Source organism: Opisthocomus hoazin, chromosome 14, assembly GCF_030867145.1.
Source record: "Opisthocomus hoazin isolate bOpiHoa1 chromosome 14, bOpiHoa1.hap1, whole genome shotgun sequence".
In the NCBI taxonomy this organism is placed as follows: Eukaryota; Metazoa; Chordata; class Aves; order Opisthocomiformes; family Opisthocomidae; genus Opisthocomus; species Opisthocomus hoazin.
Genome location: NC_134427.1, coordinates 24096313 through 24120145, shown reverse-complemented (window position 1 = coordinate 24120145; position 23833 = coordinate 24096313). Strand labels below are relative to the sequence as shown.

Genomic DNA, 23833 nt, shown 5'->3' with positions numbered 1-23833 from the left:
CCTTTCCCATGCTAAAACAGGCCCAACTTGTTGGTCCCCATGGCCCAGCGCCAGAAACATCAGCGGGAGGCAAGGGACTAATCCGCACCGGGAGGACTGAGCTGTGCTGCTTCCTTTTTCCTCCCTTTTCACTATTAATGGCAAAGGTCGGGGGGACATTGTGTCTACGAGCTGTAGTGTTTATTTACTGGAAAAAGCCCTAGCAAGTGAGCCCAGGGCTCTCACGCCAGCTGGGGAAGGAAGAGGGAAAGCAGAGAGCAATGCAGGGTGACAGAGCTCCCCAGTGCCTGCAGGGAGGTCACAGCCAGCGTCATGCCAAGCTGCTGGCTGCGCCGGTGTGCAGCTCCCCGAGGAACACCAAGGCTGCAAGGCACGCGGCGTGGCGGGGCCGTGCCGGGCGATGCTTGCGGCGCTCTCCCGCCTGCTGCCCTGCATCCTCCCTGCATCCTGGCCGTTTCTGCGTTTTGGCCACCGGCACGCTGCCCGGGTGCTGTGGCGTGTTTACAGCACCAGGGGTGGAAGCCAGCACCCGAGAAGAAACAGGAGCAAACAGTGTGGAAAGGCTCAGGGTGGTCTCGGCATGGCTGACCAGGGCTAAGTACTAGAGCCAGCTGATGTGAGCCAAGATTGGGGAGGTTAGCTTCGGGTTACCAGTGTGTTTGCGGCACAGGAGCCAGCGGCCCAACGAGCCATCCTGCAGCCTCTCATCACACCCAGGGACCACGTCTTACCCCCAGGCTAGAGGTTTCCAGGCTGGCAGAGCGGAGGGGTGACAGCCATTCTGGGGCTGCCATGGCCACGCTGCCACTCGGGATGCCACTCACTCCGAGGAGTTCAAACTCGTGTCTCTCCGATGCTGGATCCCACTTGGCCTCCGCCTCCCACTGCTCTCTGGCCATTTTCTTCCAGTTCTTACTTGGTGGCCGATTTGATCTTGTGGATGGCATACGGGCTCGACTCCTTGGGCATCCAGATCTCCTCCCCACCACGGCCCTGGTGCTCCACTGCTCCCTCCATGGCTGCCGTCAGCTCAGGGCTGAAGATGCTGTCAGTGGCCCGGTAGGTGCGGGTGAGGCGGCGGAAGGAGGAGTCCGAGGAGCTGTCGTCGGGAAGGTCTTCGTCCTGCTCATCCCGCAGCTTGGTCCTGCTCAGCTCCAAGCTGCTCCCCAGCTCTGGGTCTTTTAAAGCCTCCCCCATCTCCTGGAGGAAGGTTGATTTGGGGCTGACGATGCACAGTAGGAGCATGAGGCCTCCCGAGACCCCACAAAGAAAGTAGAGCCCAACTTTCTCTGGGACACCTGGGGATGAAGAGCAAAGAGAGGCACCAGGGTACAAAGCGCCTCTGCAGCCAGCAGGTACCAGTACCCGGAAAACCCCCGCTGCTGGGTGCACGGGAGGAAGAGGCTGGGAGCAGGGATGCCCTCAGCACCCAAGCTGCAGCGGCAGGACAGACCCTGCCCCAGTGATCATGGGAGCATCACCTGGAGCCTCATCAGCACCCACCAGTGTCCTGAAATGCCCCTTTCCCCACTGGAAACCCCCACGGGGAGGCGGGGTAGGCAGCACGGTGGGAGGAATCGTCTTGCCAAGGACTTAAATCAGTAATTTCCCCTGACAAGGAAAACTTTCACCCGCAGAGAGGTGCTCTTGGTCGGTCCTCCTGCAGACAGGGCAGGAAGGAAGCAGAGCCAGCGGGTAAGTCAGCCCACTGGAGAAGGAAGGTCCGAGGGCAGGACTGCAGTAGCACCGCGACTGCTGATGCTGTGGGACCTTGGGGCTTGTTAAACCTCCGAGCTCCTGCTCTACGTGCCCCCCTGGAAACCCAGCATGGGTGTTTGGTGCCCTCCTCCTTTGTGTGCCTGCTGACCCTGCTGGAGGGGTCTGGGGTCTGACTGTCTCTGAGCCAAGCCCAGGGCTGAGCAGGGGGCCATCATGGGACCCAAGCCACCCTCCCGAGCCCATCCCACTTCCCCGGGTGCTGTGTGAGAGCCGGGGAGGGCACGTACCCCAAAGGTGGGCAAAAGCTGCCAGAGAGCTAGTAAAAATCATCCGGTCTTCCCGGAGCCTGGAGAACCTGGGCCCTTTGTACCAGCCACCTGCAGCGAACAAGGGGGTGCGGGCTGAGACATGAGATGCTCCCCTGTGCCCTGCTACCTGCCCCTGCCTGCACAAGTGCTGCTCTACCCGCAGAGATGCTCCCCTGCAGGTCCTCCTCTCCCCTGCTCCCAGCAGCCCACATCTCTGCAGCCCCTCAGACATGGGCACCCATTGGTGGGTGGCTTCAGCCACGGAGCCGCGATGCTGGGGTGAAGCTGCAGGGCTTGTGCCAGCGGTGGGTACCATGGACGCAGGCAGGCCATGGAAAGGGTGGTTCATCTGCACATGGACACGATGCCGCACCGCTTTCGGCGTTGCCTCACCCCCACATTACCGTGCATGTAGTCCGAGAGCAGGAAGGGGTCCGAGGTGTCAGGGCCCACCTCCTCCAGCAGCTGCCTGGGCACTGCAAGGAGAGCACATGCCGAGCATCACCACCCTGCTCGTGCCCAGCAGCCCCCTGCCTCCCCAGGGAGCTCCTCGCCCCTGCCTGCACGGCACGGGGTGGGCGCAGAGGGGACTCGGCTTGTGGCCCCCCTGCCCCAGCCCCGTGGGTGCCTCTCACCGCAGGTGTAGGAAACTCGCAGCTGTTTCTTTGTGCCGGGGAGGCACGGGTCCCCGAAGGTGGCCCGGTCAGCAGCCACGGTGCAGTTCCCCTTGCGGTGGCACTTCTTGGAGACCCTCCGCAGGGCATCCGGAGACAAGCACTCTGCAGAGACACGGGGCATGGACCCGCGGGCAGACCTGCCCCTGCCATCTGCGGCCACAGGGCACTGGTACAGCCTGACAGCATATTTGTGCCATGCTCTCCGCACGGCTCCTGGCCCCATTTCTGGCTCTGGAGTACCTATATGGGGTCCCGCAGCGTTCAGGGCATCGCACTCCGGTTTGCCCCGCAGGAACCGTCCGTAATTTGCAGAATAAATGGCCAGGATGGATTTTGGTCGGCACTGCAGCCTCAGCTTGTCGTTCTCACACACGGTCTTGACCCGATGGTTCCCTGGGGAGTGACACCGCAGAGCGTCTCAACGCAGCCCCCTCCTCCCTCAGCCCACCCACGGGTCTCGGGGCTGCCGAGGGCAGGGCTGGAGGAGGGCTGCGAGATGCAGGAGCAGCTCGGCTCCCCTCCCCACCTCTCCGAGCAGCCGAGGAAGAGCCCACGCAGCCTTGCCCAGCCCCTGCTGAACCTCACCTGGCCGGCACTTGTAGGAAGCGATGAGGTACTTGTGCGTCCCGGGGCAGGGGTCCGGCCCGAAGACTCGGCTGTGCACAGAGAACCGGCACCACTGCTGCTCCTGGCACTCGGACAGCAGCTTCTGGGGGGCGGCGAGGCGGCCTGAGGGCGGCCCGGGAGCGCGGCGCTGCTGCCGCCCCTCCCTCGGTGCCGCCAGGGGGCGCAGGGAACGGCTGCTCCCCCCCCCCCCCCGCAACCACCCGGCTCCACGCGGCCGCTCCCGAGGCAGCTCCTCCCCTGTGCACGCGCGCGGCCACGAGGCGGGGACGCGGGCTCGCCCCACGCACCGGGTCCCCGCCGCCCCCGCCCCCCCCGCGCGGTGCCCGCGCCCCTGTCCCCGCGGGGTCTGCGGGGCAGCGCGGGCCCGGCCGGCCGCGGGCTCCCCCCCGGGCGCGCTGCAGGCCCCGCAGCAGCGCGGCGCCCGCCCGGAGCTGATGGGGCATGCGGGATGCTGGCAGGGGATGTACAGCTGGGGCAGCAGTAGCCAGCAGAGCCGTGCGAGCTCCCGGAGCAAGGAGTTGGCCCCTCAGCTCCTGTTCCTCTTCTCTGGCTCCAGGTCCCCCTTCCCCAGAAGCAGCTGCATTTGCTGCATTTTTGTCCCAGCCCTAGCAAGGAGCTGGAACAGGAATAGAAAAGTAGCACGTGAAACCCTGTCCCCATCAAGGGACTCTCCTGCTGGCCCCCACCACGTTGTCCCATCTGCCCGGGGTTTGTCAGAGCCCTGTGTCCAGGAGGCAGAAGCAGGTACAGGTTGGGCACTGTGTCTGGCATGGCACGGCGTGTTGTCCATCTCGCCCGCTCAGGCAGCCCAGTGAGTGCTTCCTCCAGCCAGGCACCAACGTTGGAGAAGTCCCTTCCCTTCTGCCAGCCCCTGCCTTCCTCCCGTCTCCCTGCACTGGCTACTGCAATCAACAGACCCTCCTTTGGGCCTGCTTCATTCATCTGCTGCTTGGGGGCTGCCAGCACGGATGGGTGCTGCCAGCACGGATGGGTGCTGCCAGCACGGATGGGTGCTGCTTCTGGCTGGGGAAGAGCCGAGCGCTGTGCCAGCCGCAGCGGATGCGGCCGCAGGGCTGAGCGCAGCGTTCCTCCCGGACCCCTGTCCCGCTTGCCGACCCTGGCACCCCGGCTGCTGCATCACCCCTGTGCCGGGACCCAGCCCCAGCTGCCAGGGCTTTCCCTGAGCCTGCTGCGTTCTGTGGGACTGCTCCAAAAGCCAGCTCAGGACGCAGCAGGGCCTCCTGCCAGGCGTCTCTGGTGGGGCTGCCCCACCCTGGAACCCACCGCAGAAGGTCTCGTCCACCCTTATCTCCCCAAAACGTCCCGGGAAAGGGACCCCAAGGGTGAATGCCAATGCTGATGGCAGCAGCCTTCCTCAGGGCGCGGGGAAGCTGCGCTGCCTGCAGCCTCCCAAGCCAAGCAGGCAGCCCAGCGATCTGGGGAAGGAGGGGTTTGCAGCCCGGTCCCCTGTGACCCCCCCTTACCAGGTGGGCAGTGGCTGACATGCACTCGGTGCTCTCCTGGGACACATTGCCGGGGCTGGGGCAGAGGTTGGGGCTAGGCACACGACGCCCATAGAAGGCACCAAGGATGCTGATGGTGGTCTTGCGAGGGCAGATGATGAGGAGCTGCTCCCCATCGCAGGTGTGGGTGGTGTGGTTCCTCAGCACCTTGTGCAGATATCCTGGAAGGGGAGAGCACGGACAGCATCAGCCAGAGGAGACACCAGGACCATGATGGTGGCGGTGCTTGGGCTCCCGGCAGCCGGTGGCAGCGAGGATGTCCCAGGCTGGGGCACTTACAGGCAAACGACCGGCGCGGGGCTGCAGCAGAGAAGGCAGGCTTGCAGCAAATCTTCTATGCAGCATTGCAGCCAAGAGGCTAGAAAGCAGCATGGAGTAGCCAGGCTGGTTACAAAAGGGAAGGGAAAGCTGGAAGCAAGATGACCGGTCAGAAAAAATTCGTACGGAAGAATCCCATGAAGGGTAGTCAATGGTTTAGAGAAAACCAGGCTTGTTATGGAGACAGAGGGAAGGGAGAGCAAGGATGAGCCAGAGATGATCGCAGGAGTCAGGGAGAGGAGGATGCTTTCTGTCACCCGATGCCAAGCCACGAGCTGAAGGAGAGAAGGGTCCAGTGGCTGCTGCGAGCTCCTGCAGCCGGCTGGGCTGGTGTGGACGGGCGTGAGCCACCAAGTCATCGTCAGAGCCCAGCTCAGCCCAGGTCTCTCTGCCAGAGAAGCCCAGTGAATCGGTGTGAGCCGTTCCCAGCCCACGGACTTTCTGATGGGCACTGGCCTTTCTCTCCCTGCGCGGGGTATTTCTCTCCTTTAACCCTAACCAGTCTGTGTCCCAGACCACTCGCCCTGTTTTCCCCACAAAGGACAGCAAGGTGGGGTTGCCCTGCCCAGCCTTTAAGAGGGTTTAACAAGCAGCTGTCGGCTCTGCTTGGTATCAGCTGTGCTGGGTACTGGGTGAGCGAGGAAGCTGTTTTAATAAAAGCTCTGCAAGCTGCCTGGGGTGCTCCGAGAAGGCGCTGGTCGCTGGAGGAGGCTGAGGAAGCAGGCGAAGCTGACAAAAACTGATGTGTAGGGCCCTGGATAGAACAGTTTGCATCTGGCCTTTGAACTAAACAAAACCAAGGGGAAGCATCATTTTGAGGGTGGGAGGTGGGGACAGGGCGACCCCGTATCTGCCAGGCAGGACCCTGGGCTGCTGGGTGGTCCACAGACCCCAGTCCCTGCTGTGGGGTCCTTGGAGGGACTCACACCCCAGCCCCAGCCCGGTGCTGGACACACACCCTGTCCCCCAGCCTGCAGCCTGTCAAACTCCTGCAAACTGCCCTGTGCTGCTCCTTCTGTCCCTCCGCAAACCGGTGCCAGGCTCAGCTGCACAAAGAGCCACTTTCACCTTCTCTGCTGCTGCATCCACAGCCAGCACCCCCCGGGAGCGGGCAGCGGACACGGCTGGGAGCTGCCCCTGCTCGGAGTTATTCTTTGCCTTTGGACACGGGCAGCTGCTGGCATTTCTTGGCTCCTTTCTCCTTGCAAGCATGGGAAGAGTGAGCAGGATGGCCACGGCCTTGTGCAAGCAAGCCCTTGCTTGCTCCTCCGCGTGCTGAAGGAGAGGTGGAGGGGAGTGGATGCGAGCAGACAAGCTATTTTAGCCAGGTCAAAGCTCCAGTGAGATGCAAAGATGCTCTTTGGAGGACATGGAGCTGGATCAGCCCCTTGGGGTGCAGTGCCCACAAAGAGTGGCAGGACAAGCCCCATCCTGCCCCTCTCCTCCGGTTGTCCTGTATCACCAGACCCTGGGGACCGTGAGGAGCATGGGACCCTGCCCAGGCTGCTGGCCCCCCAACTCCTTCCTCTGCATCCCCTGCAGCAGCTCCACGCCCGCGGCAGCAGCCGGGCTCCAGAGGCGCCTGGGCTTGGCTTCTGCCTGGCACCAACTCCAAACCCGCCTGCCCGTCCCCGAGAGGGATGGTGGGGAGGGCTGTCCAGACCCCATGCTGCTGGGCCAGCCCTGGGCACAGAAGGCTGAGCCAGATCCTGGGCATGGTGGGGGCACGGGGGAGGAACAGGGGGACCAACGGGTTTTCCCAGATCCATCCTGCCTGGCAGCAGGCACCGTCCTCTGCTGCCGTGCCAGCTGGCGGCACCGGCTGCTTGTGTTTTAAAACCGAGGCTCGAACGGTGCCACAGGGACAGAGATCTCTCCACCACAGCATTTTGGGACAGTGAGCGATTGTGAAGGTGGGGTTGTTTCTGGGGGGGGTGAAACCACGGCAGGGAGGCTGCAGGCAGATTTTGTGCGTGATTCTGGTCGCCTGCCGGTGCCGCTGACTCAGTCGCTGATGGTGTGGTTGCGCAGTTGACTCTGCCCAGATGAAATCACATCCTCTCCCCGCAGCCCGCCCTGCTGTGCTCGGCGGCATCGTGCTGGGCTCTCGGCAGAGCGGACTGGAGCGTGTGCGTGGCTGTTTCTAGAAGATCCCTCAGAGGAACGGCAGCCCCTGGGCGACCAGCCTGCCTGCACCCGTCCTGACTGTCCCAAGCACTGGGGCACAACAGATCCCAAATTTTGGCCTTGGCTGCCTCTGTGAGGCTCAGCAGCGCTGCCCTGGGGAGAGGGTCTGGCCCTTGCTGTGCCTCGCTGCAGTGCACCCTGCAGTCCCCTACTCACGGGTGGCTCTGGCTGCGGACCGCAGCCACCGGCTCCGGCCAGGGGCCGGGTAGAGCTTCAGCCTATCTCCTCCCTCCCCTCAGAGCAGCAAAGGCTTGCGGGGGAGCCCTGGGTGCTCCAGGAGCCGTCAGCTCCACACACCGCCCAGCACCAAGGGCATGAGCATCATGGCCAGGGGGCTCTCAGCAAAGTTCAGGGACTGTCTTAAGATTATTTTTTTTTTTGCATTTCTGCCTCCTAACTGGCCAAGGGAGTGCAGCAGCACCGGGGGGACCCGCTCCCTTGCGCACACGGGGGCTGTGGGACAAGCACAGGGTGTTTTCAGATCTCAGCCCTGCCATGGGGATAAAACAATCCCTTTTTTTTTTTTTTTGTAAACTCCCTCTGGCCTGCGCTTGTTTATGCCTCTCTTGTCCCTACCCCACCAACCTGGCTGTCGCTCTGCCCTCCCCTCCCACCGGCGCAGTCCCCGGCACCCCTCGCCATGCTGCCTGCGCCCCGACTCACCGGAGAGCTCTGGGCTGGCCTCCAGCCCCACGGCCAGGCAGAGGAGGACCAGGGCTGCTGCTGGACCCACCAGCCCGGCCATGGCGCAACTGCTGCTGGCTCTGCTGTGTCCCACCAGGCTGTGTCCACCGGTGCGGTCCTCGGTGGTGGCTGGCGCTGGGGACAATGGCTCGCTTCTCTGCTCTGCCAAGGCTCCGGGGCCCGGCAGGCGCCTGTGTACCCACTCTTTGTCTGCTGCCAGGGGAAGGGGCTGCTCTGGGCAGCTGGGACTCAGCACGGGGACACCTCCCACGGGGAGGGACATGCTTTCAAAGGCGCTCTGTGGTGGGGGAGCGGGTGCTGTGCCTTGGCATCCCCATCGCTGGCAGAGAAACCGGCAGCCCTTTCCCTCCTGCCTCCGTTCGCCCCGAGCAGAGGGACGGGGCTTGGCGAGGTTTCCAGCGTACCCCTGCTTTCTCATGGATACGGTGAAGCAGAAATCCGGATACACGTGTGCTGTAATCTCCACCTCGGCAAATGTCCGGCCATTCACTGCCTGAGGAGGAAGGGAAGGGCTCCCTGCGCTGCCTCCCAAGGCGGCTGTTCCTGCAGAAAAAGCAAACGCCTTCCCTGCATCAAACACCGTGGGCAGGGACCCCTTTGCTGCGGCCCTTCTGCCCCCACAGCCTCTGCAGACGTTGGGTGCTGTGGCAGCTGGCGAGGGGGGCACCGTCCGTCCCTGCGTCCCCCACCCTGCAGGAGTTAAACCCCTGCCCGCTGCTGGCCGCTCGCAGCGAAGCGCAGTGGGCAGGAGCTGCTCGCTCCGGCCCCGGGCTGAGGTCAGCGGAGAAGGCAGCAGCCGGCAGTGCCAGGAGCTGGCATGTCTCCCGCGGGCTCAGCATCACTCGGGCAGGGGCAGCGAGGGGGGGCCGGGGCGGCAGCAGGGCCTGGCACACATCACCCGGGGGTCTGCAGCGGGAGCTGGGAGGTGGGGGGTGACACGGGCGCTGAGCTCGTGCTGAGGGTGCTGCTGCAGCCCTGCTTGGCACTCACAACACCATTAATTCATCCCTCTCGTGTATGAGAACGCCAGGCAATTTCCTGTTCGTCGCGTGGAGTTTCAAGTTCTCCAAAATCTTTGGTGGGGCAGAAAGAAAAATGGGTCCCAGCCCCTCCTGCGCAGCCACCAGCGCAGGCACCGCTCCGGGCTGCGCAGCAGGACCTGGGAGAAACATCTCCCTTGGGGAGACTCCTCCAGGAGCCTGCAAAATCGTTTCCCAGCCTAACTGTCTTGGAGTGGATGCTTTCTTATCGGGGTTTGATTAGTTTTAGGAAAGTCTGATCTTACCTGAGCTGGGACAGGGCTGAGTCAAGCAGTCAGCACCCCAGTTCTGTGCAAAGCTCAGTACCAGCTATGGGGTCCCGATGCGTGAGACGGGACTCGCCCAAGAGAGGAGTTAAGCCCGTGGGTGCTGGGAAGCGGTCTCTGCCGGGACAGCAGCCAGGATGATCTGACGGCGAACGTCTCCCTCCCATCCTGGGGAGGAAAGCGAGCCGGTCATCCTTCCTGCGAAACAGCCCAGATTCCAGGAACGGGGTCCTGCCGGGGGTCAGCCCTGGAGACATCCCTTCCCACCGCCCTGCCGCGGCTGGGCTGCTGCCAGGGCGCTCTGGGGTTCCCCGCTGCACCCTGACGCGCTCCAGCCTCTCTGCTTTCCCTCCTTGGCCGTTTTGCAGTCCTTTCCGCCTGAGGTCTGAGCCTGGCAGCGCCCGGCCCGCTGCAGAGGGCTGGTGGCAGGTCGCCAGGCTGCCCCGCACCTCCCCGCAGCGGGGGGTGCGCAGAGGAGCCCGCCCGCGGGGACCCCGGGGTGGTGGGCAGGGAGGGGAGCGGCAGCCTCCCCCCTGGCAGCCGCCCATCGAGACGCAGAGCAGGAAGGCGTGGGGAAGGTCAGCTCGCTCGCCCCAGAGAGGTAACGCAGTGGTGAGCCCTGCGGCACCGGTGTCCGGGCGCAAGGGTAGGAAGATGGCAAAGGGGCAAGCCCAGACCGGAGCGGCAGAAGGAGCCGCAGGCGAGACGGCAAGAGGCTTCCCCTCGCTCGCAGCTGGGAGGTGACAGCAGCGGTGCCGGGGCCACCAGCCGTGCCGGGGCCACCAGCCGTGCCGGGACCACCAGCCCACGGCTCGGAGGCACCGGAGCAGCGCCTGGGCGGGTGCGATAGACTGGAAGGAGACCCGTGAACACGTCCAGATAGACCGGTGCTGAGTCACGGCTGGGAGGCCCCGCAGCTTCCCCCTCCCCGCCAGCAGGTCCCGGCGCACACCCCATCGCTCCTCCCCGCTTCAAAAGGAAGGAAAGGGCGAGCCCCAACCCTCCGCGGGGCGCGATCACAGCCGGCCGAGGTGCTCGAGCCGCTACCCCTCTGAAGACCTCCTGCCGGAGCTCCAAAGGACAGACCAACTCACCACAGCAGTGAGCGGCCAGCGGCCCCTCCCCACGCTGCCAGGATGGACACCACCAAGGAGCCTGAGATCGAGCTGTTCGTGAAGGTGGGTCTCAGGGGGGACAGTTGCTCTTTGGGGTTTCCCTGGAGGCTCATCCTCCCCGGGGTCCAGCTGGGAGTAGGCAGTGGAGATTCGCGGGTGTCTTCACGTTCTGGGAGGCTGGAGGTGGGCACCAAGTTTGGGATCGCTCACCTCGAAGGCTGGCTGAGCGGGTGCCCAGAGGAGGGGCCCAGGCGTGCGGTGGCGCGGGGACCGGTGAGGTGTCACGCCCAGCATCCCAGAAGATGCCCTGGTCTGGCGGTGGCCGTGTGTTCTGGGGAACAGCGCAGCTGGCAGCTGGCGTAACGAAGGAGCGGGCACACACACGCCTCTCGAAACCCAGATAAGACAAGCCCCAGCCTGGGAACAGCAAGCGGGAGGGCTGAGAGCAGCCACTTCAGCTTCTCCGGCGAGCCAGGGTTGCGAAACAGAGCGCGGATGGCGTGGGGAGCCGGCGCGGGTGCCGTGTGTGGGCGGGATGGGGCGGCTTCGCAGGGCAGCCTGGGGGGATTCTTTGCTGGAAATGTTTTTTTCTTCCCCTGTTAAGCAATTTTCCAAAGAGTTCCCCTGGAACGTTTTAACACTTGAGTTCAAAGTATCTGCAGCGGATGTGCGGGGTGTAGGAAGCGCGGCGCCGAAGCTGTTGGCTGGTGACTGCGTCTGCGGCAGCGATGGCTCTGCGGCCCCGGGACACGCAGTCCAGTGACAGCGGCCAGGCGAGCAATGCCTCCCCGTGCCGCCACGTCGAGGTTTTGAGGGCGGCTTCTCCGCAGCTGCTCAGCCCCATGGGCTGCCCTCCTCTCCTCCTCGGTCAGCTCCGTGCCTGAAAGGACCGTGGTGCCTGGCCAGAGGCACCGGCTTCCCTGGCGCAGGCGCCTGGTGGTGCCTTGCTTGGGTCGCAGTGGGAAGTGTGTGCTGGAAAGGATTATCTGAGCCTTCGCAGCAGGGATCTCCCCCATCCCCTCACCAAAACTGTGGCCACAGCGGTCCTTGCCAGGCACTGAGCTCAGCAGACAAGTGTATTTTCTTGGCAAAAGGGATCCAGGTCCTGAGTTCGCTTCTTAGCGTCACTTTGCCTCCGGGATGGCTGGGGAGAGGAGGAAAATGCTACACGAGGTGACTGCAATGGCGGCAGCGTGTTCAAGGGGGTTTTTGGAGGGAAGGGAAACAGAAACCAAAGCAGCAGCGTCGTCAGGACTTCCCCTGTGCCTTAATTTAGCGTGAAAAAACCCTTCTGGCTTGTCTGTTAGCAGACAAATTGATGCTGTGCCTCCTTCTGCCATTGAGGACCCAGTTTTACTGAAGCCACAGCAGCTCCTGGCTGCAGACAGGCACCCTCCCGTGCCACCGGCACCTCGCACCCGTCTTGGGCTGCGGTCTGCCCTGAGGCACGGCTGCCGGTGTAACCCGCGATAGCCATAAATCACGCACGGGGCAGCCGCTGCTCCCGCAAGTGCCTACCGGCCCACCGGCCATGCCCGGCTCTCACGCTGGCAAATGCTGAAGTCAACTTGGTGAGGACAGGGAGGGTGTGAAGCAGCTCCCGCTTTGCCTTTGGGTTGGGGCGGATGGTGCCCAAAGGGCTGGCAATTTCTCACCCTGCTGTGGTCCCAGCCAGAGCATCGCCCCATGGGCTGGGGGTCTCTCCCTGCCTGGGAGGAGGCCCTGCCCCTCAGCCCCAAGAGCCATTTAGCCGCCCCCCAGGCTGCTTCCCAGCTTTTGGGGTGGCTGTAGGAACCGTGGGCAGGTCCTGGTGGGTGTTGAGCCCTTAGCAGTGCCCCAAGCATGCAGAGCCGCTCCTTCCTCCTACCACATTTCACGCTGTTTCACCAAGGGGGAAACCACAGAAACTGCTAAGTAACTTTGGGCTTTTAACGTCTCGTGAAGCCTCAGAGACCTGGGGCTAACCTGACCCTCCCTGGAGACGCTGCGCTGGCCTATGCTGGGTTTATCCATCATCTGGAGGGGAAAAAAGCAAGGAAAGTCAGTCGGGGGGGCTGCAGGCACTGCACCCCCTGCCCCAGTCTCTGCTGCAGCCCGAGGCGGGCAGGGGAAGAGGCTCTCTCCGGAGAAGGAAGTGAAGAGCGATGACTCCCCGCCACGCTGCTTGGCTTTTGCTGGGGAGGAAGGGCGTGTGTCTCCTGGACCCCCTTGCCCTGAACTCCCCTGGCCCCAGAGGGCTCTCCCCACGACAGTGTGGGGGTCAGCAGGGCCATGCCAGAGCTCCCCAGCAGCGCCCGAGAGCCGGTGAAGCTGCCTTCCGCTCCATCCAGATAAAGATTTGGCTCTGAGCATCCTAAGATGGTCCTGGCTTAATTTTTTTCCCCTGCAGAGGCCATCCTGATTTTCCTTTCACTCTGGTCCAAGATTCCTCACCTCTCTATTTTTAAAAGGCGAGGGGGAAAGCCAGGCTGAGCTGCTCAGAGGCTGGAGCTAGAAGACGAGCACAGAGAAGCCTGAAGCAGGCAAGCACAGCCTGAGCCCGGAGCAGCAGCAGCGAGGGGCATCGCGCCCACCTGACCGTCCCCACCAGCACCACCATTGCCCTCGTGCGACTCCACCAGAGCCACTCGCTCTCTTGGCTCCACACAGCAGCTCCCGTGGGGCCAACAAGATAAATTGCAATTAAGCCCCCTCACTCACAGCCTTGTGCTGAGTGAGGAAAGCAAAGGGGAGCACAGCGGCCTGGCTGCCCTCTCCTCTGCTACCAGCAAGGGCCATCTTGGGAGGGCAGGGAGGAAAGCATCGGTCCTCGTGCCAGGCAGCCACAAAAGCACCTTCTGAGCTGTTGGTGTAGGAGAGGCTCCACAGGACGGCACTAGTTCTGGCTTGTAGGTGCCAGTGATGATGGCAAGGGGAAGGGGAGCAGAGATGCCCTGCTCTCATGCCAACGGGGAGCCCTCGTGGCTGTTTTCTGACTCTCCCCTCCAGCTCCCTCACAGGACATCCAATAGACAATTTTCTCTGTTACCACAGAAGCCTTATTTGTTATAAGCTGACACAGGATGCTCCTGAGCAGCAGCTGCCCAGGAGCATTTCTTATTAACAGCCAGCAAAAAGCCTCGTGTGTGAATTCAGCTTCACTTCTGGGTATATCCCAGGGAATCAATCCATTTTTCTGTTCCCATTTCCTTTACCAGGAGTATCATTTCATGACAGCTGAGCATAGGAAATGCTGGCTGAAAGTAACTTTCATTCCTCTGGAAGGATTAAAAGGTGTTGGCACAGCGGAAAAGCAGACCACCACCTCCAGCTGACCACACAGAGTGTCGAGGCTTTGTGTTGAGCAGTTTACCATCTGCCTTAGGGTGAGCTTGAGGATGGTGTATCTCTCTTGGCCAGGATGAGTGCTCCAGAGTCCACAGGTTTCTGGGCACTCCATGGGAGCAGCATACCCCCCATGCAGGAGCTGGTGTGAGCTGTGCTGCTCCTCTCTGCACACACACCAGAGGAACGTGGTTCACGTGTAGCTGAGGAACTAGTTAATTCTCTTAAAGAAGTCGAGTTTCCTGTGAGCCATTTTACCTCTCGTACCATGGCACAACTTCCCTCTCTGGGCAGCATCTGTGCCACTTGTCATGCACCACAAGGAACCCACCCCATTTCTCCTGACCAAGCTCCTCACAAGGAGTTTCAGTCCTTTTTGCACAGGACATTTTCAGCTGCTATATATCAAGAAAATGGGTTTCACTCCACCTGCTGCTGCTTTCCCTTGGGATTGCTGAATGAGCATCATCTGGGTGAGACCCTGATGAAGGAGGCCTGGTGGGACTCAGGGACTTTGTCCAAGCTCCTTGCTTTCCCATGTCCCCGTAGCTGTTTGATCCCATCCTGGTCACAGAGCAGCCCCCTGAGTCCTGAGATGCTGTGGCTGTGTCTGTGCAGAGGGGTTGGAAGGGACTGTCTGCACGTGATCGAAGCTTTAGGAGCTGACACGTGGCTCCATTCCACGCTGATGCTGGGTGGGATGCCAGTGGGGATCCACCTCTGCAAGGCCCTGCCACCCCCAGCCCCTTCCTCTCCCTGAGGCCGAGGAGGCTGTTTGGGTGTTTCTTGGCCATCATCAGCCAGGGGAAGTCATGCCTGAGTTCGTTAAATGCACACAAAACCGGAGGCAGACACTAAGAGCACACAAAAACAAACCACTCTTCCTGGCAAACATGAGCACATTTCCCTTTCGCCACCCTCTCCGGGCTGGCCTCCCAGCCAAGCGGACCCTCCCTTCCTCCCCATCCATCAGCAATCACACTCCAGCTCCTTCCCCTGCCTCCTTCTCTTCGTCCCGGCTTTATCTCACGTTTCTGGGAAGGATCTGACCCTGGGCATCCTGAGGATGTTCTCCAATGCTTTCCAGTGGCAGCAGGGCCACGGCTCGGGGAGGGGATCCTACAGTTGACACCCCGGTGCCGGGAGGGGGTCCCTGAAGCATGCAATGCCTAGGTGTGGGGCCAAGCCCTGCATGTGCCTTCCTCCCGAGACAGGCTCTGGTGGCTCGCCACCTCTAGGCATCTCATCTGCGCTGGGTGAGCCTGGCCGACGGGTTAAATCCTTGTTTCTCTCCTTTCGCATCAGGCTGGTCTGGATGGAGAAAACATTGGAAACTGCCCCTTCTGCCAGCGCCTCTTCATGGTGCTGTGGCTCAAAGGAGTCAAGTTCAACGTCACCACGGTGGACATGACCAGGTGAGACGGCACCGCAGCCCAGCCCCAGCGGTGGGGCGAGATGTCTCTGGCTCAGATCCCCCCATCAACACTTTTCCCCCTCCTGCCCGCTCGGCAGCCAGCGTGCCACTGCGAGAGGGGCAGTGGTGACCGTCCCTGCCCGCACACTGCCCGCGTCACGCCGTGGGGTGCAGGGGGTGGGCCAGCACAGAGCTCTAGCCACGTGCCCACGTGGGCACGGGCACAGGGACCCCCTGTCCTGCTTGGTGTGTGCATGAGTCCGACAGGGCAGACCAAGAGGCTGGGGGCACTTCTCAGCCCCCCAAGCCCAGCAGAGCGTGCAAGTGGGGATGCTCCTGGTTCTGTGTCCCCTCCCACATACCCACCTCAGCCTTGTCCGTTCGCCCTGGGGGGGCTGGTGGCTGCAGACAGGCTGCAGGCTCTGAGCCCACTTATTTTGTCCACTCCAGGAAACCTGAAGAGCTGAAAGATTTAGCACCGGGCACGAACCCGCCCTTCTTGCTGTTCAACAAGGAGCTGAAAACAGACTTCATTAAGATTGAGGAGTTCCTGGAGCAGACCCTGCGCCCACCCACGTAATTGCAAGCTCGCTCCTTCTCCCTTTCGGGCCATGCCGCAGCGTTGCGTAGTGCTCAGCAGATTGGGAAACTGAGGCAAGGTGCTAGGAGGTGCCTGAGAGCAGCTCGGGGAGGGGGCCGGCTCCCCATGTGGCACCCCGAGCTGTGCTCGGCGGGTCAGGGGCTGCGATGCCGAGGGGCTGCACCCCCCGGGAAAGGCGGCGAGGGGATGGGGACGGGCTTGGGTGGAAACCAATGGGAGGAAACGCAGAAGCGCAGCGGTCCCTTGGCGCAGGCAGGGCTGGAGGCGGGCGGAGGTCCCTGCAGGCACGGAGACCCCCGTGAGCTGGTGGTTTCGCAGCGGCTGTGGCAGTTGGTGCCGAGTCAGAGGGGAAGGTGAGACCCCCCCCCCAATGTCTGCTCGCATCCAGCACGCTCCACTGAGTGCAAGCAACGACCCTTGCTTGAATGCAGCAGTGCAGATGGCCCAAAGGGCTGCGGGGGGCCGACCCCCCCCCAAGCTCACGCAGGGCACTGCCTGCAGCCCACCAAGCCACCCTGCCTGTGCCCTGCGCGGCTGCAAGCCCTCCCGCCCTGAGCAAAAGAGGAAGCTTCAAACGCATTTGTCATCCCCCTCCTCGGACTGCGTCTGCCCTGGGGACCCATCGGCAACCAAGAGACCGTTCCTGAGGAAGTTATGGGAGCGTCTGGCTTCCCCCGGACCCCTCCCGTGCCAACGCGCATCCTCGGGGCTGGGCCAGAGCTGCCTGCAGGCAGAGCGCTTCTCCAGGGCTCTGCTGCCACTGGTGTCCCCAAGCTGTGGAGTTTCTGCCCTGTGATTTTTTCCCCTAGAAAACACCCAAGATGATACAGCTCCCAGGGTGGCAGCCGCATTTAAAGCCCCGCTGTTCTCCCACAACCAGCTGAAAATCACCCGCACCCTCCAGTACCAGCCCTGGGCACCATGGCCCAGGAGATAATGCAGCTGAGGACCACGCAGCTGCATCTCCGCCTCCTTCCTTGCCTGCACTGACACGAGTGTCTCTTTAAAGGTATCCGCATCTGAGCCCCAAGTACAAGGAGTCCTTCGACGTGGGGAGCGACATCTTTGCCAAGTTCTCGGCGTACATCAAGAACCCGCGCAAGGAAGCAAATATCAGTAAGAAATGCGAGTGGTGGCGTGATCTGCCACGCTGAGGGAGGAGAGGGGAGGGATGCTTCTGTCTGCAGGCAGATCCTGCCACCGGGCTGTGGTCCCTGCTGCCTCCCCGCCAAATGCTCCTTGACGAGCGGAGGAGCGGGCAGGGAAGGTGAGGGCAGTCCTGCGCGTGTGGGCGCTACGGAGAGCGGGTTCTGGAGGGGAGCGTGGCATGGTGCTGGCAGGATGCCCTGGGAGCAGAGACGTGGGTCAGGGTCCGGGGCTGTGCACCACTGGTGTGGCTCTGAGGGCTTTGTCCTTGTGTGCAAAGCCTGGGAGAGGCTCAGCCACCCCGGCTCCTGCTGGGAGCCCCGGGCACCAGGCTGACTGCACTGGTTTCCCTGCCCACCCAGATTTTGAGAAGGCCCTGCTGCGGGAGTTTCAGCGGCTGGATGTCTACCTAAACACTCCTCTCCCCGAGGAGATTGACCAGGACAGTGTGGAGGACATCACTGTCTCCAAAAGGAAATTTCTGGATGGAGACCACCTGACGTTGGCTGATTGCAACCTCCTGCCCAAACTGCATATCATCAAGGTAACGGCACCGTCTCTGAGGGCCGAGGTGGGGACACCCACTCCAAGAGGAGGTGACAGTGTGGGGTGATGCACACAGGGGGGCTGGAGGTTCCATATCTGTCCCCCCCAACCCCAAGCCAGAGAGCGAATCTTCCTCAGGTCTGGGAAGTCTCATCCTCCTCCTCCACTCCTCTCTAGATCGCAGCCAAAAAGTACCGTGACTTCGAGATCCCAGCGGACATGACAGGCGTCTGGCGCTACCTTGACAACGCCTATGCCTGCGACGAGTTCAGCCACACGTGTCCCGCGGACGAGGAGATCGAGCACACCTACGCCAGCGTCGCCAGGAAGATGACCTAACCCCGCTGCGGGATGTGCCGGCAGCACTGCCCCGGCCGAGCCCTCCACCTCCACAGTCCTGACACAACCAAGCCCCGGCCGAGGGAGGGACTGGAGGGGGCTTACAGCATCGCTACCCCCCCCTGCCTTTCAGAAATAGTGCCTTGCTTCACAGCCCCCCACCGCTCCCTCCTCCTCCTCTGCCGGCTGGCTGCAGCCCCCGTGCGCCGTCAGTGCTGACCGGCTGTAGGGACCAGTCCCTGCATGGCTGCAGGGGCAACTGCACCCCTGCTCCCCGAAAGGGGTCTCACGGCCTGTGACCACGCGTCACGGGAAAAGCTGAGCGCTAGCCTCCCGCAGCGCACCTTGGTGGAAGAGATGAGAAGCCCCAAAGTGCTGGGCCAGCCCGACCTCCCCACCCGCTGCTGGAGCTGCTCTGCTCTGCAGCCCTGCGAGCTTCCCGTATGCTCGGGAAGAGGAGTCCCAGGATCCCAGTGCCTCACCCGGGGCTGGAGCTGTTTGAATTTGCCCAGTTGCCCTTCCGCCCAGCACCCCGCAGCCTGTGTCTGTGCAAGCCCTCCCTTCCCCAGGGCAGCCAGGCTCCCTCTGAAGACACTGAAAGGCTCTGTCCCCAGTAGCTTACTGCGGGGACAAACTGTGCTCACTGCTGGGCAGCTGTGGTGTGTTTGTAAGTCCCCGCTCGGACGCGGTGGCAGGGAGATGCTGGGGATGGTGCCTGGCATGGAAGTGCCAGGACCTGCTGTGGGAGGGGAGGAGGGGTGCGGGAACTCACGCAGGGCTGAGGATCAGGGCATCCCTCCCATGCATGCCAGCACCCAGGGCCATGTGCTGCTGGCTGCAGGGTCCCGCCTGGCTTCTGTGAGCTAAGAAACCTCTCCCTGCCTCGCAGGGCACTGCAGGAGATGCAGCCATGGGCAGCTCCAGCTCCACCACCCCCTCCCCGGTCCCCACTGACACTTCAGGTGCCTGACTGGGAGATGGAGGCGTGGGGTAGGGCATCCATCTGGTTTCCACACCCCAGTATCGGACAGCCTAAGACAGCAGGCAAAAGCTACTTTGCAAAGTGCTGAGTCTGTGGGAGATATGTGGGCAGGCTCGGTGCTCAGCGTTGTGCTTTCCCATCCAGTATTGCTGATGCAAGAGGAGTCAAAGCTGCTCTGCACAGCCGCGACATCCCATCCGACACCTCCATCTTCCCCAACGGCTCTTGACAGTGTCTGTGAGTTCAGCCAGCCCTCCCCAGCCAGCCCCATGGGCAAAAAAATACTGTACAGTGAGTGTGGTGGGTCCTGCGGGGACACAGCGACAGCAGGCGTCCCCCTCCAGCCCTCACTGCCACTTCCCTCTTTGCACTAAAACGTGTGTCCTAGCAAGCCTGCCTCTGATAGCACTGGGTTTGGGGACTGGTTTTGTTATTAATGGGTTTGGGTTTTTTAAACAAAGAACAGCAATAAACTATATTTTAATATGCCTTGCTTGTGTACTGTCAGCACAAGGGCCAAGGCCACCGGGCAAGGAGGGTGCTGCAGGGGGCTTCCCTGCGGTGGAAACCCTTTTGAGCTTTAGCGTAAATGAAGCTGCAGCTCCCAGTCTCTGCCACCCTGGATCACTGGGATGCACGTAGTCCCCAGTCTCTGCCACCCTGGATCACTGGGATGTGTGTGGCAGCTCCTGCCCTGCCCGCAGGAGAGATGCCATCTCCCCGGGGCTCATGCACTGCGATCTGCACGCGGTGGTGGGCGGACGCAGGACTCTGCACAGTGTGGGGATGGACTAGCCACAGGGTGATGCTCCAGTGTGAGGGGTTTGTTCAGCTCCTGCTGGCAGCCAGCGTGTCTGCCTTGCCATGGGTCCTGGAGGTTCACTGGTATGGGAGAAACACTGTCCCACACCCCGGATCCTCATGGGACTCTCCCCCTACCCCACAACACCCCTCCTCTGCTGCAGACCCTCTACCCTTTTCCCCACAAGAGACTGGAGACACCTCAGAGCTCTGTGCAAATCAGCCCACAGCGAGCTGTAGGGTCAGATGTGAATGGGCTTGCCAGAAGGCGCTGGAACAGTGGTGGCAGGGATCAGGCTGGCAGGCAGGCAGAGCTCCTCCCGTACCCCTCATCTGGTGACACGGTATTTCCAGAAGCAAGCTGGGAGAGAAAGGAAAAGACACCCATGCAAGGGGCTGCAGCAGTGCTTGGCTACAGCTGATAAGTTTAAAGGAAGGGAGATGTCCATCTGTTCTCCCAGGCTCTGCTTCAGCTTTGAAGTCAGTTCTAGGAACACAGCCCAGGAGCTGAATGTCGTAGTCCACACTGTAGCACCCTTCACCCCAAACCACGAGCACCCTCCAGCCCAAGCCATAAGCATCCTCCACCCCAAGTCCAGCCCCTGCTTGTCATGGCCTCTTTGCAGGTCAGTGGTGGGTCAGGTCCCCAGGACCTGCTGGGAGCTGGGCACTCACCTCTCTTGCTGGGTTGTGGAGGGGTCTGGTCTGTCTGGGTAAATCCCTGACTCTGGAGCTCCCCCACCACCACCATCTTCCAGAGGACTGCATCAAGGTCTTCCACCTGCCGTGGCACAACAGCCCCATCACACGTGTGTGGTGCCCATCTGGCAAAACCAGCCCCCAAACCCCTTCCCCTACTGCTGGACCAGGGAGGGAAGCAGTGTCAGCACCCGAGCAGGACTGCCTCAGCCCCCACTTACTGGCCAACAGGGATGGGGTTTGCTGGGAACTCATGGGGAGCTGGCCCAGGGGAGCTCCCTGCTCGGTGCTGTCTTCCTCAGCTGCCCTCCCCTAGGCCAGAGAGGCAGCCCCCGCTCACCAGGTGGTCAGGGACATCCTCCTGGAGAGTGCTTTTATTTCCTGAAGAAAAAAAAAGAAATGCCATGAGTGTGCAGGGGCTAAGGGTCTGGGGTGAGGGGCAGGAGTCAAGGGAAGTGAAGTCAAGGAAGAAGGAGAGGCGGCACAGCACCATCACCTGCTTCTCTCCGTGTGCCTCTGCGGACACCTAACCTACAGCACTCCTTTGTCCTGGATCCAAGCCTTCACCTCTTCCAGAGCATCCTAGTGCCTGCCCTCCCTCCACATGTGCCCCCACACCAGTCCCATCCTTGGGTCCAGCCCACCTTGAGCTCTGGGACTTGCCAGGGTCTACAAGCTCAAGGCTGCTCACCAAGGCTACGAGCTGCTTTCTGGTCACAGCTCATTCCTTCCCCTGGACCTGCCACAAAAGACCCTTCCGAAGGCAGATCCCCAGCACCCCTTCCCAGCCTTTCTTAGCCAGGCTGCCGCACCGGTGGGAGCTGTAAAGGGTTAAGTGCGGACCCCGGTTATCCCAGGTAACACCTCAGGTACGTACATGCCGAAAGCCTGCCCGGGTGAGTCTGTCCCACAGCCTGTCTCTGTTGCTCTGAGGAAAGGGATAGTCTTAGGCCACCACAAAAACAAACATCAGGCACATGGCTACAACTAAGGCAACGAGTCCCTTGCTGTCTGACTGCGTTTAACTGCAAACCAGCTGGCGTGTCGGGCGCTTTCCAACATCTCACGCTTCGACCCGTCCCTCCTCCAGTGCGCAGCCCCCAGGAAGCTCCCACGAAGCTCCGGGAGCTGAGCCATCCCAAGCACTTGGCTTTGTATTTCCTTTGCCTCAGACACATGGTCAAGATACCAAAGCTCTGGAAGTCCCCGTGAGTCAGCCAAGCAACAAGAGGAGGCCCTGTGCTCGCTTCCCAGAAGCGGCAGGCAGTGTGCCACGCCAGGGCCGCCTGCAGGGGCTGCGCCAGCAGATGATGGGCTGGGGTCATGCTCCCGCTCAGGGCTCAAGGTCTGCCCAAGCAACTTTTTCTCCAGCATCAAGAAGCCCAGAGTATCTAAACTGGTGCTTACCACGCTGGTCGGTACTGGCACATATGGACCAGGACCACAGGGTGGGTGCGAAGGGGTGCCATCAGCCCCAGGCTCTGCTGCCTGCGGTCCCCTGGGGCAGTGACCTGTAGGCAGGGAGCATGGCAGGGCAGCACGCTGCGGCGAAGACCCTGCACGCGCTGCAGTTGGCTGGCATCACAGCGCCGGATCTTGTACCAGCCCTGTGACCGTGAGTGGAGCTCCACGCACCCCAGACCATCCCAGGCCACCCGGCAGGCACTGCTCGTGCTGCACGAGAGCTGCAATTCCCCCATCTCCACGTAGGGTGTCAGAAGAATATCGAGTCTAGAGGGATGCTTTGTTTGCGCGCCCCAGGCTGGCTGATTCCTGGGGAACCGTTGTCTGTCACCCCAGAGTACCCGGAGACGCCACCCAGATTCTGCTGTCTGCAGATCGCAACAGCCAAAGCAATCGCTCGGGTGCAGGATGGTCTTCTCTTGTCCAGCCAGGTCACACTAACAACGGGTTTAACTACTCCTAACGCTACTGGGGAAACCCCTCCCCAGGCCAGGAGGTCTTTCTGCCCAAAGAGAAATAAGGGAAGCTGCGCTGCTGTGCCTGTCTGCAGCAGCCAAGCCCCCACAGAGCACCAGATACGAGCCGTGTGGTTTGAGCCAGCGTTCAGGGGCAGCCATAAAGTGGTGCACAGGGACAAACCTCACCCGGTTTTCAGGTACAAACACCCAAGTCAGTTGTCCTTACCTTGGGCACTGTCACTTTCAGGGTAGACAGGATAAATGCTGATGCAGCAAGTCCCCAGCAGTACTGCCGAGGTGATGACCATCCTCTGGGAAGGCATTTTCTCTCCTTCTCAAAGTTTTAAATGATTTCCAAGGAGCCTGTGAGTGAGGGAGTGTGAGACCGTTCTCTTTTATGCCCTCCAGCTCTCTGCGGTCGATATGCTCTCATCAGGTGGGTTGTCTTTTCTGCTGGGCTGGCCATCCATCCTGACAACAGGAGATGACTGGCCCTGCTCTCCCCCGCAGTTTGATCTCTGTCACCGTTGAATGAGGATGCTTGATAAATGCTTGGCTGGGTTTTCAGAAGCTCTGCTGTTCACCATGGCTGTGCTGTGCTGGGAGACGAAGCACTGTGTAAGGCTGGACAAGTTAGTCATGCCTCTGGTGGGATCTGAAGGAGGATCAGAAGAAAACATGGGGCCATCATTTGGACAAAACAGGTAGCTCCAGGCTTCCTTGTCTCATGATCTTCCTCCCCAAGCATTACCACATGTCTTCCACTCCTTTCACATCTCATGGCAATATGAGGCCAGTGCCAAAGCCTTTGTCCACCCAGACATCCTGAGCTGATCCTCAGTGGGTGCCCTGGTCCCGAATGACAGGAGTCAGCAAGTGATAAGGCTCGTCCTCTGCAGACAGCGGCAGCTGGACCTTCCCTGCTGGAACAGTGTTTGACCTTGCTGGCATTCAGAGGAGCCACTCTCCTTATCCCAGGAGCTGGCAGCGCAATTCCCCTTCTAGAGGCTGGGTCTGTGAGCACCAGGTGACTGATGTGGTCCCAGCCCCACCCGGCTGTGGGTGTCCAGGCCAGTAAGTCACTGCAGACTGAAGGGACTCTGGCTGGGCTTCACAGCAGCATGAATGTGGTGCAATTTGGAGCTAGCGCTGCAGTCTGGGTAGTTTTGGTTTAGAATTAAACACCCATTTTTTTGTCTCTGGAACAAAAGGTAGCCAGTGATGGAGGCCTTACCACCAATGTCCCAAAGCCACATCCATGAAAAATCGCTTTCCTGAGAGACTAACACAGAAGTGTTGCACACCCTTCTCAAAAGCTGCAGGTACAGAGGTGGACCGCAACTGCTCACTGTGTCAGCAGGGACCTGGCCCAGCTCTCCCCTGTCCAGGTTTCTCCAGTTCTCATTTGAGTCCCCATCTTATTCACAAGTTTCACTTTCAAATTACCATAATATCAGCCAACTGGAATAACTTCTAACTAAATTTCTTTGCCTGGAAGGCTTAATTCAGAGAAACACAAAGGAAATTGGTCCCTTTGGTGACCTCAGCCAGACCATCTTTGCTGTGACAGCAGC

The 23833-nt window shown here is 61.4% G+C and overlaps 2 protein-coding genes across 3 annotated transcripts; one reads left to right on the top strand and one right to left on the bottom strand.

The window, feature by feature from the left end:
* Positions 1–177: 177 nt before the first annotated feature.
* Positions 178–8399, bottom strand: LOC104327365 (protein eva-1 homolog C). Of its 2 annotated transcripts, XM_075435495.1 has the most exons (8): positions 8023–8399; positions 4816–5015; positions 3290–3413; positions 2945–3097; positions 2663–2806; positions 2432–2503; positions 2007–2096; positions 178–1298 (listed from the first exon to the last, which is right to left on the bottom strand). In XM_075435495.1, exons 1-8 carry the CDS (start codon positions 8324–8326, stop codon positions 913–915), a joined length of 1473 nt encoding a protein of 490 aa, XP_075291610.1. In that variant the 5' UTR covers positions 8327–8399; the 3' UTR covers positions 178–912. The 2 variants fall into 2 exon arrangements, with proteins under 2 accessions (XP_075291610.1, XP_075291611.1); XM_075435496.1 differs by lacking the exon at positions 2007–2096.
* A 1743-nt stretch (positions 8400–10142) lies between these two features.
* On the top strand, positions 10143–19320 carry LOC104327360 (chloride intracellular channel protein 2). Its single transcript, XM_009932262.2, has 6 exons — positions 10143–10548; positions 15115–15224; positions 15674–15799; positions 16834–16940; positions 17333–17514; positions 17694–19320. The coding sequence occupies exons 1-6, from the start codon at positions 10507–10509 to the stop codon at positions 17853–17855; spliced, it is 729 nt and encodes a 242-aa protein (XP_009930564.1). The 5' UTR covers positions 10143–10506; the 3' UTR covers positions 17856–19320.
* Positions 19321–23833: the final 4513 nt, after the last annotated feature.